The sequence below is a fragment of the Mytilus galloprovincialis genome, chromosome 9, assembly GCF_965363235.1.
Source record: "Mytilus galloprovincialis chromosome 9, xbMytGall1.hap1.1, whole genome shotgun sequence".
Lineage (NCBI taxonomy): Eukaryota > Metazoa > Mollusca > Bivalvia > Mytilida > Mytilidae > Mytilus > Mytilus galloprovincialis.
In genome coordinates, this window is record NC_134846.1 from 83,814,657 (window position 1) to 83,831,430 (window position 16,774).

General features: G+C 31.7%; 1 protein-coding gene and 1 long non-coding RNA gene across 2 annotated transcripts; both read left to right on the forward strand.

Annotated features, from left to right (window-relative positions):
- Positions 1–1,396: 1,396 nt before the first annotated feature.
- LOC143046179 (carboxylesterase 5A-like) lies at positions 1,397–7,550 on the forward strand. Its single transcript, XM_076219221.1, has 3 exons — positions 1,397–1,432; positions 4,053–5,550; positions 6,865–7,550. Exons 2-3 carry the CDS (start codon positions 4,064–4,066, stop codon positions 7,169–7,171), a joined length of 1,794 nt encoding a protein of 597 aa, XP_076075336.1. The 5' UTR covers positions 1,397–1,432; positions 4,053–4,063; the 3' UTR covers positions 7,172–7,550.
- Positions 7,551–9,756: 2,206 nt separating this feature from the next.
- LOC143046180 (uncharacterized) lies at positions 9,757–15,907 on the forward strand. The gene is made up of 3 exons (XR_012969082.1): positions 9,757–9,789; positions 12,410–13,907; positions 15,222–15,907. It is a non-coding gene; the product is annotated as an uncharacterized LOC143046180 (long non-coding RNA).
- The last annotated feature ends 867 nt before the right edge of the window (positions 15,908–16,774 follow it).

The window sequence follows — 16,774 nt, forward strand, 5'->3', positions numbered from 1 at the left end:
TTGTATAACTGATATATTTTGGGGCCAAAAAGGGGTCTTACTGAACCTACTCCTTTGCCACAATTCTTGTCATTAAGTAATAGACCCGTGTCACTGCCTCTTACCTCAGTACGATAGCAAAGAAAATATGTTTCAAATATGATTTTTATCTGTTTTAACCAAAACAATCATCTGATAGTATTTGATAACATAATGTTACGTCTTCTTGATGTATAATTATCAACAAGTATTTCTATGATGATATATGCAAAACGTTTCATACAGTATGGATTAGGTTTTCTTGCTTGAGCCGGAGTAGTACGATATCGAAAATGACTTGTTAAGTTAGCTCGGGAGTAATATTCACTCGATAGTCGCCTGTGTAAGCAAAGCAAACAGACATCATAGATAAAATTGTCAAAAATTAGGTACAGCAGTCATCATTGTGTTATTATCTGAATCACTATAAACACAAATAACTATTTCAACAAAACAAGACAAAATGGTACATATATACAAATTACATAAGCCAAAAAGTAGGACAAGAATATAAAGTAAGATCATAGCACAACAACACAATGCGTCACAAATAATTGGAAAAGGTGGACTAAACAGTAAAAGTAAGAAATACTCAAAGACAAAGAAAAAGATCGTAAATACGTAATGTAGATGGCAGCACCTTGAATCTATACTTCAAGTTCATCATGTACTTTTTGTAAAATTGATACGTAAAATTTATCAAAAAGGTTATGTATCTTCCGATAATCGTTTTAGAATAAAACGATACGATACGATCCCCTTCCCTTTCATGAATGTGACCTACCGAATTAGACTATTTACCGGATTTGTAATCACATAAGCAACGCGACGGGTGCCACATGTGAAGCAGGATCTGCTTACCCTTCCGGAGCACCTGAGATCACCCCTAGCTTTTGGTGGGGTTCGTGTTGTTTATTCTTTATTTTTTTATGTTGTGTCATGTGTACTATTGTTTTTCTGTTTGTCTTTTTCATTTTTAGCCATGGCGTTGTCAGTATGTTTTAGATTTATGAGTTTGACTGTCCCTTTTGGTATCTTTCGTCCCTCTTTTAACACATTTTTAACCAATAAATATTTGTCTAAACTAAATACGATAGGACTTCATAATATATGAAGTAGGACTTCATAATATATGAAGTCTATCCAATTTTTATATAAAAGATCGCACTTCAGAGATTTTAACTATCAATAACTGAATATTTCTTCATGTTCTCGATCATTTAAAATTTGTTTGACTAAAATTTGATTTAATTCACAACAATGTTTGTAAAACTGTGTGTAAACATTGTAAAAGATCCCTTTTAATAAATTACGGTGCTTTTGAGTGTTGACAGTGTCCTTTCGCTTTAGTCCATTGAGTAAACTGTAAATAGATTCAAAATTCAGTAACACAACCCGTAAATATACCCAGCAGGTAAGCTGTTCTGATTTTATCACTTCAGTGCAAAATGCTAACATTACATTTTTTTTTCACGTTCATTTTATTTTGTATAAAAAAGATAACTCCTAACTAACCTTCTGCCTTTTGGAAACATTAATTTTTTGCATTACACAAGTCCTTACTTCTATTACTGTCCATGGCGGTAAAATACTAAATTTTTGTGATGAGATTAAGTTGTTTCAGTTGTTTGAATGAATTGATTTGGCTTTTAACTAGATGTTAGTAACTGCGAGTTCTCTCAGTTTTTGGTTAGGTTCGTGTTGCTTAGTCTTTAGTTTCCTGTGTTGTGTATTCTCTACTATTTTTTGTCGGTTTGTCTTTTTTTTTTGCTAGAGTGTTGTTAGTTTATTTTCTATCTATGAATATGATTGTCCGTCTTGTATCTTGCGCCACTTTTTTATGTGTATTCTTTACAAATATGTATATATTCACATATTTTGAAGAAACAAAAAATCAATTACCATTATTTCCGAAATTAAAAGGATTTTATTTTCAATTGACGTGTAACAAGCAGAAATTGTTACAGCTCTCAATGAAGAAAATTATTATCAACCGAAATTTTCAGAGGAAATGTTTTTATCAAAGGATTAGGTCCGGGAAGGGCCTATTTTGGCCTCAAATTTGGTGACATCATAGATACAATTGTCAAAAATGGGGTACAGCAGTCATCATTGTGTTATTATCTGAATCACTATAAACACAAATAAATATTTCAATAAAACAAGACAAAATGGTACATCTATACAAATTACATCAGCCAAAAAGTAGGACAAGAATATAAAGTAAGATCATAGCACAACAACACAATCACAGGATGTTTAAATACCAAGCCACGCATCAAAAGTAATTGGAAAACGTGGACTAAACAGTAAAGGTAAGAAAAAAACAAAGACAAAGAAAAAGATCATAAATACGTAATGTAGATTACAGCACCTTGAATCTATACTTCAAGTTCATCATGTATTATTTGTAAAATTGATACGTAATATTTATCAAAAAGGTTTAGGTATCTTCCACAAAAAGACGATACGTTTAACACATTTTTAACCAATAAATATTTGTCTATACTAAATACGATAGGACTTCATAATATATGAAGTATATCCTATTTTTATATAAAAGATCGCACTTCAAAAATTTTAACTATTTATAACTGAATACTTGTTCTTGATCATTTAAAATTTGTTTGACTACAATTTAAAGCTAAAATTACTATGTAAACGCAATTTGGTCACAACAATATTTGTAAAACTGTGTGTAAACATTGTACAAGTTCCTTTCGCTTTAGTTCATTGATTAAAATGTAGATAGATTTAAAATTCAGTACTACAACCCATTAAAATATACCCAGCAGGTAAGCTGTTCTAACATTATCACTTCATTGCAAAATGCTTACATAACATTTTTTTTTCAAATTTTTTATGGATATCAATTCTGATTGTAAGTAAAAGTATTCTTGCAGTTGATTGATAGGAGTTCATGTCTAGTAAGAATTTATTCCATCCTATTGTTTAAATATCATTTAATCAAACAAATCCCACTAATTGTCACCTTTTTTTAACTGTATGTTATCTTTTAATCATCATAAAATGTCAAAAATCTCTAAAGCTCTGCTCTCATCGGGGAAAAGCGGCTGTTCGTAACTTCCGTTGCGTGCGCCCCAATATTGCAGATGACCTTACCGATACGCAAAGAAAATTGATAAATGCCTGTATAATTTGTTACAGACATTATACTAGTATTATGTTGAAAATGGTGGATGGAACCTGTTTTTATAGCGCTAAACCTTTCAATTGAAAGACAGTCGCATCAAATTCCATCATATTTAAATCAACTCATAAAGTTTTGAAATATATTAAGTCCTGTGACTGAATAGCTATAACAATGTCAACTCTGATGTAGAATCGTGTGTTGACGTCAGAATGTAGACGTCACACAGGTAGAGAAATAATTTTGTCGTTCAATGTATTTTTAAAAATTATACAATAACAATAATGGCGTGTTTAAAAGAAGCCACTTCGTATGTATCAAAGAAACACAAAAAGTCACACGTAAAAAGCACACCAGCAAAAATGAAAGCTTATCGACTATTGACTCCGAAGTATATAATTTGTCGACTTGTTACGTTGGACATCCTGATACCAAGTTAGGTAAGAGCAAGCTAAAGAAGTCAAACAAGCTTTCAATCGGTATAATTTTGGTTAAAAAACCCACTAATTATATGTTTGATTTTACTTATTTTGATTCTTCTTTATTCTTACTTGACCGAGTACCATGATGTTCAAGGTAACCAGTCGATAAGTTATATAATCCAGAGTCAAAAGTCGATTTTATGAAACAGTGTATTGTTTTTCAACATACATTCCGGACCGAGCGACAATCCAAGTGAATTAAAATAATGCTGTTCAATAAACTAATATAAATAGAACACAAAATAATAGTTGAACGATTTGAAACCGGTCTGTGACTTTTGATCTATCAATGATAGGAGTAAATACCAATAAGTAGAACGTTTACATATCACATTGCGAAATATTAGTATATGTGGTTTTTTTTAATTAAAAAAAGAATTTTATAATATATTATCTTACAGAAGAAGACGCCATGACGATTTCGGTAAAGTTAACAGTTCTGCTCTATGTGTTATTACCAGTTTTCTCTCAAGATTTACAAGAAGTAACAATTAGTACTCCACTTGGTGGACTTCTTGGTTTACGTCGGAGGTTATCGGGTGAGGATGTTTATGAATTCAAGAATATACCGTTTGCCAAAGCACCTGTCGATAATTTACGGTTCGAGAAACCACAGCCGTATGGATCATGGGACAACACTTTAGATGCTAGACACTTTGGTCCGTCATGTATTCAAGTTATGACCGGAATGGAATCCTTTCTCAAAAATACAAATATCTCCGAAGACTGTCTTTATCTCAATATATATATTCCACATCATGTTTCGACCGAAAGTAGTAAAGCTGTTATGGTCTGGATCCATGGCGGGGGTTATTCCGTCGGACAAACCGAGTTTTATGACGCAGCATATCTAGCTGTTGCAGGCGATGTTATAGTTGTTACTATTCAATACCGTTTAAATATTTTTGGTTTCTTTGCAACCGGCAATAGTAAAGGTAATCAAGGATTATGGGACCAGATTTTGGCATTGCAGTGGGTAAAAGATAATATAAATTCGTACGGCGGTAACAGCCAATCTGTCACAATATTCGGAGAATCAGCTGGTGCATTTAGTGTGGGTTTATTATCTGTAATGCCACAAAATCAAGGACTATTCCAGAGGGCTATAATGCAGAGTGGAACTGCCCTCTCAAAAATCAGCATGGGATTAATAACACGCTATGCTTCATCACAGGTAGCAAACAATGTGAATTGTTCTCAATCAGATCCTGGGAAATTATCTCAGTGCATGAAATACGTAGATGCAAACGTTTTATTAGAAGAGTCAGGAAAAGAATTTTCATCTAGTTTTATTCAAATTCCATTTGCACCAATAATTGATGGCGAATTGCTGCCAGTTCAACCAAAACAATTGCTACTTGATTCATCAACTTCTGGATTTTTCAAGTCACTGGATGTCATCATTGGAATAAACTCAGGAGAGGGTTCGCTTATGTTAGACTTTTTTCTAAACGGAGGTCAAGATTTCTTTCAATTTAACGCATCAGATCACATACCAAAACGGATCCTTTGTGACGTTCTTGTTCCTGATATTGCGAATGTAGTGTTTAATAATAACACAGACATTGCCGTTTCTATATGTGATAAATACGGTTCAGCATCATCACGTGACCAACTTAGTCAAGATATTCTTAATGTTTATACAGACCTAGCATTTACGGTCCCAGCAGTGGAATCACTGCGCCTTCACACAGGAAATGGTAACGGAAAACAATTTCAGTATATTTTCTCTAAACAGAATTCCTTTTTTTCCGCAACACCTTATCCAGATTGGTTTGATGGTTCAGCTCACGCCGCAGATCTAATTTATTTATTTTTCCCGGGAACACTTTCTACGGACCAAGATGGAGAGCTATCTATGAATTTGTTAAAGTACTGGACTAATTTCGCCAAAACAGGGTGAGTATTGCACTGAGGAACAGGGTGGTGATATTCGTTTTTCTCAGTCAAATACATGTATTTAAATCTTTCGATGTATTCAGGATTCATAATAAATATAATTACGGGTCCTTTTATATTAAACTATACGGTTTGTTTTTTTCTCGTTGTTGAAGGCTATCACCCACTTTAAAACCTAAAATTAAGAACATGACATAATAGAACTTTAAAAAATCTAATATTTGGTTAAAAAAAACTAATATTTGGTAAAAAAATCTAATATTTGGTAAAAAAAAATCAAATATTTGGTAAAATTATTATAATAATGACAGTAGAGTACAAAAATTGAACTGAACGAAATTTAAAAGTCTATGTTCGTATTTAATTTAGTTAAATATCATTGAAGAGTTTAAGTGTATTATTTCATTTTATTATTACGAAGGACGCATTTTAACTACAAGTTCATAAACAAGATCTATATGTTGAAATATTTATAGTTTATGTCGTCGTCATCTGACAATTCCTCGTAAATTCTGTGTCGCCAGTTTTCTTTAGGATTTCATATTATAAGAATCGAAAATAAATCTACATGGTTGTACAAATACACGGTAGATTTATACACAATGTATTTAGGTGCCTCTATACAGCTTTGTTTTATCCCTTACGTATGATTCCTGTTTCCTTGTACATTGATGTCTAGTTGTTTTATGTATAATTTGTATTCTGTGTAAGCTTATGTGGTATTATCCCTCAGTGAAATAGTTCCATTTCTCTCTCTATCAATTAAAAAAAGTTAAATTAGACAATGCACATAAAGTGAGAAAGGGCAAATTTTTTCAAATTGTATTTATGAAGAAAGTACTAAATTGTCGCGGTTTTTACAAAACACCTAATTTTCGTTAGATATGGCCAAATGACTTGTATCTACAACTAAACAATCCTCAATGTGACTTGAATGAGGAAAATTATATTAAACTGGTATTTCCTGTAATTTAGAAATTTCAATAACAGTAATTACAGTGCTGTTCATTGCTTTTTGTTTCTGTCACATTCGTTAAAGGATTTTATCTCATGAATTTTAAAATAAAACAACCGACGATATTTTTTTCCGCTCAAAATATTGTCTATGACGTTAATAAGTTTTGCTTCCAAGGGTTCACGCAGAAAGATTTAGAAAGCAGAGAAAACTGTACACCTTATAATCAGCATGCTTTTACCAGATGAAAATTCGAATACTAAAATCCTGGATAAGCATAAAGCGTCGGTACTTTATTCAAGTCACGGTTCCGCGGATGTGTTCTTGTATTTATCATAAAACAATTCTTATTTTGTCAGAGATGTCAATGGAGAAGACCTGCCAAAATGGGAAGAATATGACACAACAAATGAACGTTACATCAATTTAGATATCAACATTACAACTGGCCAACACATGTTTAAGGACCGTGTAGACTTCTGGTTGAATGACATCCCTAAAATATTTAACCCATCATCATCATCATCATCATCACCATCATCAACACGCAGGCCAATTATACAAACATCCCCAACTAGTGGTAGTCAAAGAGTATACAGAAATGAACTGTTAATAAGTTACTTTCTTTTGATGTACGTTGTGTTGTGTTTCTATAGATCTAATTAACTAGAGTGTTTTATATATATTTTAGATATAATATTGATATTCCGCTGCACTTTAGAAGGCAGCAATAACTTGTACATCAAGTTTACATCCTTGATTTAACTTACTTTATTGTTTTCGCTTTTTAAAGCTGAACTTAAATTTAAGCTTTTGACGGAAGCGTATTAGGGACATAGAAAAAATAAAATTGGCAGTGAACTTTTTTTTCAAAGTCGAAATTTTGACTTTTCAAATCTCGAAATTTTGACTTTAACTTGAAATTTTGACTTTTCAAATCCCGATATTTTGACATAAACTTGAAATTTTGACTTTCAAAAATCTTGATATTTCGACCTTTTGAAAAGTCGAAATATTGACTTTTTTGAAACTCAAAATTTCGACTTATTTTAAACTCGAAATTTTTAACTTATTTAAAATTCAAAATTTCGACTTTTTGTAAACTCAAAATTTCGACTTTTTTAAAACTCGAAATTTTGACTTATTTTAAACTCGAAATTTCAACTTATTTTAAACTCAAAATTTCGACTTTTTGTAAACTCAAAATTTCGATTTTTTCTTACAATCGAAATTTCGACTTTGATCTCTTTTAAAACTTTGATGTTAGTATTCAAACACAGTTATTACAATTTTAGAAGGAGTAGACATGGACGCAAATTATTAAAGCGTCATCAACACATTTTGGCAATTTATATTTTGAAATAGGTTTTGTTCCATGTTTTAGTTCCCACGACACTGTCATAGAATCGTCATATCTGAGAACATATAGCATCGCAGTTTCAAAGGCCTGTTTGGTTTCCCAATAGCAAGTCACTGACTTTGCCTTGTTTAAACAATGGTAAATCAAGTAGCCAAAAATGCCATGCATATTCAGGACGACAAAATGAGCTGCTCGGTTTTCTAGTTTTGGAATTTTGAAATAAATAAATGGTTCTTTTTTCTGGAATATTGATTCAACTCTACAAGTTGACATTCTTATTACACAACTATTAACCATTGTCCTTATATATCTGTATTCAGACTGTTGAATAAAAGTATGTCGTAACATGGGTGTATCGGAATAACGGGGTTGTCTTGATACACATATCTGAAGTCCAGACTTGAAATATGTATTTGAACGTGAAACATGTTTTATTTATTCTTCGGCAAGAACAAAATTTTCTATCTAAAATAACCTCTTAAAAATGGTTTAGTTTATTAAAATGTGCTTATTAAGTTTATGATGTATATGGCTCTCCGCTTGCTGATATAAATGACTGTGAATGTGGTAATCGCAAACGTATAAATACTTAGGAAAATTCGAAATTTTGAGTTTAAAACAAGTCGAAATTTTGAGTTCAAAACAAGTCGAAATTTTGAGTTAAAAAGAAGTCGAAATTTCGAGTTTAGAAAAAATCGAAATTTCCAGTTTTAAAAAAAGTCGAAATTTCGACTTTTTATAAAGGCAAAATTTCGAATTCTAAAAGAGTCAAAATTTCGACTCTTTGAAAAGTCGAAATTTCAAGATTTTAGAAAGTCAAAATTTAGAATGGATGTATCTAGTCCTAACTTGCTATATAGTATTTGATATCTTTATTATAATAAGAATACCGTATGTTGTTATCTTATTAGCTTTATATAAATAAATAAAGACAATAGTCAGTGTATGTAAAGTGCGGATCCTAAAACATCAAAATGGTACATATATACAAATTACATAAGCCAAAAAGTAGGACAAGAATATAAAGTAAGATCATAGCACAACAACACAATGCGTCACAAATAATTGGAAAAGGTGGACTAAACAGTAAAAGTAAGAAATACTCAAAGACAAAGAAAAAGATCGTAAATACGTAATGTAGATGGCAGCACCTTGAATCTATACTTCAAGTTCATCATGTACTTTTTGTAAAATTGATACGTAAAATTTATCAAAAAGGTTATGTATCTTCCGATAATCGTTTTAGAATAAAACGATACGATACGATCCCCTTCCCGTTCATGAATGTGACCTACCGAATTAGACTATTTACCGGATTTGTAATCACATAAGCAACGCGACGGGTGCCACATGTGAAGCAGGATCTGCTTACCCTTCCGGAGCACCTGAGATCACCCCTAGCTTTTGGTGGGGTTCGTGTTGTTTATTCTTTATTTTTTATGTTGTGTCATGTGTACTATTGTTTTTCTGTTTGTCTTTTTCATTTTTAGCCATGGCGTTGTCAGTATGTTTTAGATTTATGAGTTTGACTGTCCCTTTTGGTATCTTTCGTCCCTCTTTTAACACATTTTTAACCAATAAATATTTGTCTAAACTAAATACGATAGGACTTCATAATATATGAAGTAGGACTTCATAATATATGAAGTCTATCCAATTTTTATATAAAAGATCGCACTTCAGAGATTTTAACTATCAATAACTGAATATTTCTTCATGTTCTCGATCATTTAAAATTTGTTTGACTAAAATTTGATTTAATTCACAACAATGTTTGTAAAACTGTGTGTAAACATTGTAAAAGATCCCTTTTAATAAATTACGGTGCTTTTGAGTGTTGACAGTGTCCTTTCGCTTTAGTCCATTGAGTAAACTGTAAATAGATTCAAAATTCAGTAACACAACCCGTAAATATACCCAGCAGGTAAGCTGTTCTGATTTTATCACTTCAGTGCAAAATGCTAACATTACATTTTTTTTTCACGTTCATTTTATTTTGTATAAAAAAGATAACTCCTAACTAACCTTCTGCCTTTTGGAAACATTAATTTTTTGCATTACACAAGTCCTTACTTCTATTACTGTCCATGGCGGTAAAATACTAAATTTTTGTGATGAGATTAAGTTGTTTCAGTTGTTTGAATGAATTGATTTGGCTTTTAACTAGATGTTAGTAACTGCGAGTTCTCTCAGTTTTTGGTTAGGTTCGTGTTGCTTAGTCTTTAGTTTCCTGTGTTGTGTATTCTCTACTATTTTTTGTCGGTTTGTCTTTTTTTTTTGCTAGAGTGTTGTTAGTTTATTTTCTATCTATGAATATGATTGTCCGTCTTGTATCTTGCGCCACTTTTTTATGTGTATTCTTTACAAATATGTATATATTCACATATTTTGAAGAAACAAAAAATCAATTACCATTATTTCCGAAATTAAAAGGATTTTATTTTCAATTGACGTGTAACAAGCAGAAATTGTTACAGCTCTCAATGAAGAAAATTATTATCAACCGAAATTTTCAGAGGAAATGTTTTTATCAAAGGATTAGGTCCGGGAAGGGCCTATTTTGGCCTCAAATTTGGTGACATCATAGATACAATTGTCAAAAATGGGGTACAGCAGTCATCATTGTGTTATTATCTGAATCACTATAAACACAAATAAATATTTCAATAAAACAAGACAAAATGGTACATCTATACAAATTACATCAGCCAAAAAGTAGGACAAGAATATAAAGTAAGATCATAGCACAACAACACAATCACAGGATGTTTAAATACCAAGCCACGCATCAAAAGTAATTGGAAAACGTGGACTAAACAGTAAAGGTAAGAAAAAAACAAAGACAAAGAAAAAGATCATAAATACGTAATGTAGATTACAGCACCTTGAATCTATACTTCAAGTTCATCATGTATTATTTGTAAAATTGATACGTAATATTTATCAAAAAGGTTTAGGTATCTTCCACAAAAAGACGATACGTTTAACACATTTTTAACCAATAAATATTTGTCTATACTAAATACGATAGGACTTCATAATATATGAAGTATATCCTATTTTTATATAAAAGATCGCACTTCAAAAATTTTAACTATTTATAACTGAATACTTGTTCTTGATCATTTAAAATTTGTTTGACTACAATTTAAAGCTAAAATTACTATGTAAACGCAATTTGGTCACAACAATATTTGTAAAACTGTGTGTAAACATTGTACAAGTTCCTTTCGCTTTAGTTCATTGATTAAAATGTAGATAGATTTAAAATTCAGTACTACAACCCATTAAAATATACCCAGCAGGTAAGCTGTTCTAACATTATCACTTCATTGCAAAATGCTTACATAACATTTTTTTTTCAAATTTTTTATGGATATCAATTCTGATTGTAAGTAAAAGTATTCTTGCAGTTGATTGATAGGAGTTCATGTCTAGTAAGAATTTATTCCATCCTATTGTTTAAATATCATTTAATCAAACAAATCCCACTAATTGTCACCTTTTTTTAACTGTATGTTATCTTTTAATCATCATAAAATGTCAAAAATCTCTAAAGCTCTGCTCTCATCGGGGAAAAGCGGCTGTTCGTAACTTCCGTTGCGTGCGCCCCAATATTGCAGATGACCTTACCGATACGCAAAGAAAATTGATAAATGCCTGTATAATTTGTTACAGACATTATACTAGTATTATGTTGAAAATGGTGGATGGAACCTGTTTTTATAGCGCTAAACCTTTCAATTGAAAGACAGTCGCATCAAATTCCATCATATTTAAATCAACTCATAAAGTTTTGAAATATATTAAGTCCTGTGACTGAATAGCTATAACAATGTCAACTCTGATGTAGAATCGTGTGTTGACGTCAGAATGTAGACGTCACACAGGTAGAGAAATAATTTTGTCGTTCAATGTATTTTTAAAAATTATACAATAACAATAATGGCGTGTTTAAAAGAAGCCACTTCGTATGTATCAAAGAAACACAAAAAGTCACACGTAAAAAGCACACCAGCAAAAATGAAAGCTTATCGACTATTGACTCCGAAGTATATAATTTGTCGACTTGTTACGTTGGACATCCTGATACCAAGTTAGGTAAGAGCAAGCTAAAGAAGTCAAACAAGCTTTCAATCGGTATAATTTTGGTTAAAAAACCCACTAATTATATGTTTGATTTTACTTATTTTGATTCTTCTTTATTCTTACTTGACCGAGTACCATGATGTTCAAGGTAACCAGTCGATAAGTTATATAATCCAGAGTCAAAAGTCGATTTTATGAAACAGTGTATTGTTTTTCAACATACATTCCGGACCGAGCGACAATCCAAGTGAATTAAAATAATGCTGTTCAATAAACTAATATAAATAGAACACAAAATAATAGTTGAACGATTTGAAACCGGTCTGTGACTTTTGATCTATCAATGATAGGAGTAAATACCAATAAGTAGAACGTTTACATATCACATTGCGAAATATTAGTATATGTGGTTTTTTTTAATTAAAAAAAGAATTTTATAATATATTATCTTACAGAAGAAGACGCCATGACGATTTCGGTAAAGTTAACAGTTCTGCTCTATGTGTTATTACCAGTTTTCTCTCAAGATTTACAAGAAGTAACAATTAGTACTCCACTTGGTGGACTTCTTGGTTTACGTCGGAGGTTATCGGGTGAGGATGTTTATGAATTCAAGAATATACCGTTTGCCAAAGCACCTGTCGATAATTTACGGTTCGAGAAACCACAGCCGTATGGATCATGGGACAACACTTTAGATGCTAGACACTTTGGTCCGTCATGTATTCAAGTTATGACCGGAATGGAATCCTTTCTCAAAAATACAAATATCTCCGAAGACTGTCTTTATCTCAATATATATATTCCACATCATGTTTCGACCGAAAGTAGTAAAGCTGTTATGGTCTGGATCCATGGCGGGGGTTATTCCGTCGGACAAACCGAGTTTTATGACGCAGCATATCTAGCTGTTGCAGGCGATGTTATAGTTGTTACTATTCAATACCGTTTAAATATTTTTGGTTTCTTTGCAACCGGCAATAGTAAAGGTAATCAAGGATTATGGGACCAGATTTTGGCATTGCAGTGGGTAAAAGATAATATAAATTCGTACGGCGGTAACAGCCAATCTGTCACAATATTCGGAGAATCAGCTGGTGCATTTAGTGTGGGTTTATTATCTGTAATGCCACAAAATCAAGGACTATTCCAGAGGGCTATAATGCAGAGTGGAACTGCCCTCTCAAAAATCAGCATGGGATTAATAACACGCTATGCTTCATCACAGGTAGCAAACAATGTGAATTGTTCTCAATCAGATCCTGGGAAATTATCTCAGTGCATGAAATACGTAGATGCAAACGTTTTATTAGAAGAGTCAGGAAAAGAATTTTCATCTAGTTTTATTCAAATTCCATTTGCACCAATAATTGATGGCGAATTGCTGCCAGTTCAACCAAAACAATTGCTACTTGATTCATCAACTTCTGGATTTTTCAAGTCACTGGATGTCATCATTGGAATAAACTCAGGAGAGGGTTCGCTTATGTTAGACTTTTTTCTAAACGGAGGTCAAGATTTCTTTCAATTTAACGCATCAGATCACATACCAAAACGGATCCTTTGTGACGTTCTTGTTCCTGATATTGCGAATGTAGTGTTTAATAATAACACAGACATTGCCGTTTCTATATGTGATAAATACGGTTCAGCATCATCACGTGACCAACTTAGTCAAGATATTCTTAATGTTTATACAGACCTAGCATTTACGGTCCCAGCAGTGGAATCACTGCGCCTTCACACAGGAAATGGTAACGGAAAACAATTTCAGTATATTTTCTCTAAACAGAATTCCTTTTTTTCCGCAACACCTTATCCAGATTGGTTTGATGGTTCAGCTCACGCCGCAGATCTAATTTATTTATTTTTCCCGGGAACACTTTCTACGGACCAAGATGGAGAGCTATCTATGAATTTGTTAAAGTACTGGACTAATTTCGCCAAAACAGGGTGAGTATTGCACTGAGGAACAGGGTGGTGATATTCGTTTTTCTCAGTCAAATACATGTATTTAAATCTTTCGATGTATTCAGGATTCATAATAAATATAATTACGGGTCCTTTTATATTAAACTATACGGTTTGTTTTTTTCTCGTTGTTGAAGGCTATCACCCACTTTAAAACCTAAAATTAAGAACATGACATAATAGAACTTTAAAAAATCTAATATTTGGTTAAAAAAAACTAATATTTGGTAAAAAAATCTAATATTTGGTAAAAAAAAATCAAATATTTGGTAAAATTATTATAATAATGACAGTAGAGTACAAAAATTGAACTGAACGAAATTTAAAAGTCTATGTTCGTATTTAATTTAGTTAAATATCATTGAAGAGTTTAAGTGTATTATTTCATTTTATTATTACGAAGGACGCATTTTAACTACAAGTTCATAAACAAGATCTATATGTTGAAATATTTATAGTTTATGTCGTCGTCATCTGACAATTCCTCGTAAATTCTGTGTCGCCAGTTTTCTTTAGGATTTCATATTATAAGAATCGAAAATAAATCTACATGGTTGTACAAATACACGGTAGATTTATACACAATGTATTTAGGTGCCTCTATACAGCTTTGTTTTATCCCTTACGTATGATTCCTGTTTCCTTGTACATTGATGTCTAGTTGTTTTATGTATAATTTGTATTCTGTGTAAGCTTATGTGGTATTATCCCTCAGTGAAATAGTTCCATTTCTCTCTCTATCAATTAAAAAAAGTTAAATTAGACAATGCACATAAAGTGAGAAAGGGCAAATTTTTTCAAATTGTATTTATGAAGAAAGTACTAAATTGTCGCGGTTTTTACAAAACACCTAATTTTCGTTAGATATGGCCAAATGACTTGTATCTACAACTAAACAATCCTCAATGTGACTTGAATGAGGAAAATTATATTAAACTGGTATTTCCTGTAATTTAGAAATTTCAATAACAGTAATTACAGTGCTGTTCATTGCTTTTTGTTTCTGTCACATTCGTTAAAGGATTTTATCTCATGAATTTTAAAATAAAACAACCGACGATATTTTTTTCCGCTCAAAATATTGTCTATGACGTTAATAAGTTTTGCTTCCAAGGGTTCACGCAGAAAGATTTAGAAAGCAGAGAAAACTGTACACCTTATAATCAGCATGCTTTTACCAGATGAAAATTCGAATACTAAAATCCTGGATAAGCATAAAGCGTCGGTACTTTATTCAAGTCACGGTTCCGCGGATGTGTTCTTGTATTTATCATAAAACAATTCTTATTTTGTCAGAGATGTCAATGGAGAAGACCTGCCAAAATGGGAAGAATATGACACAACAAATGAACGTTACATCAATTTAGATATCAACATTACAACTGGCCAACACATGTTTAAGGACCGTGTAGACTTCTGGTTGAATGACATCCCTAAAATATTTAACCCATCATCATCATCATCATCATCACCATCATCAACACGCAGGCCAATTATACAAACATCCCCAACTAGTGGTAGTCAAAGAGTATACAGAAATGAACTGTTAATAAGTTACTTTCTTTTGATGTACGTTGTGTTGTGTTTCTATAGATCTAATTAACTAGAGTGTTTTATATATATTTTAGATATAATATTGATATTCCGCTGCACTTTAGAAGGCAGCAATAACTTGTACATCAAGTTTACATCCTTGATTTAACTTACTTTATTGTTTTCGCTTTTTAAAGCTGAACTTAAATTTAAGCTTTTGACGGAAGCGTATTAGGGACATAGAAAAAATAAAATTGGCAGTGAACTTTTTTTTCAAAGTCGAAATTTTGACTTTTCAAATCTCGAAATTTTGACTTTAACTTGAAATTTTGACTTTTCAAATCCCGATATTTTGACATAAACTTGAAATTTTGACTTTCAAAAATCTTGATATTTCGACCTTTTGAAAAGTCGAAATATTGACTTTTTTGAAACTCAAAATTTCGACTTATTTTAAACTCGAAATTTTTAACTTATTTAAAATTCAAAATTTCGACTTTTTGTAAACTCAAAATTTCGACTTTTTTAAAACTCGAAATTTTGACTTATTTTAAACTCGAAATTTCAACTTATTTTAAACTCAAAATTTCGACTTTTTGTAAACTCAAAATTTCGATTTTTTCTTACAATCGAAATTTCGACTTTGATCTCTTTTAAAACTTTGATGTTAGTATTCAAACACAGTTATTACAATTTTAGAAGGAGTAGACATGGACGCAAATTATTAAAGCGTCATCAACACATTTTGGCAATTTATATTTTGAAATAGGTTTTGTTCCATGTTTTAGTTCCCACGACACTGTCATAGAATCGTCATATCTGAGAACATATAGCATCGCAGTTTCAAAGGCCTGTTTGGTTTCCCAATAGCAAGTCACTGACTTTGCCTTGTTTAAACAATGGTAAATCAAGTAGCCAAAAATGCCATGCATATTCAGGACGACAAAATGAGCTGCTCGGTTTTCTAGTTTTGGAATTTTGAAATAAATAAATGGTTCTTTTTTCTGGAATATTGATTCAACTCTACAAGTTGACATTCTTATTACACAACTATTAACCATTGTCCTTATATATCTGTATTCAGACTGTTGAATAAAAGTATGTCGTAACATGGGTGTATCGGAATAACGGGGTTGTCTTGATACACATATCTGAAGTCCAGACTTGAAATATGTATTTGAACGTGAAACATGTTTTATTTATTCTTCGGCAAGAACAAAATTTTCTATCTAAAATAACCTCTTAAAAATGGTTTAGTTTATTAAAATGTGCTTATTAAGTTTATGATGTATATGGCTCTCCGCTTGCTGATATAA

Coding starts and splice junctions, on each gene's coding strand:
- LOC143046179 (XM_076219221.1), top strand. CDS start 4,064: ATGACGATTTCGGTAAAGTTAACAGTTCTGCTCTATGTGTTATTACCA. Junction 5,551..6,864: donor ACTAATTTCGCCAAAACAGG/GTGAGTATTGCA, acceptor TTATTTTGTCAG/AGATGTCAATGGAGAAGACC.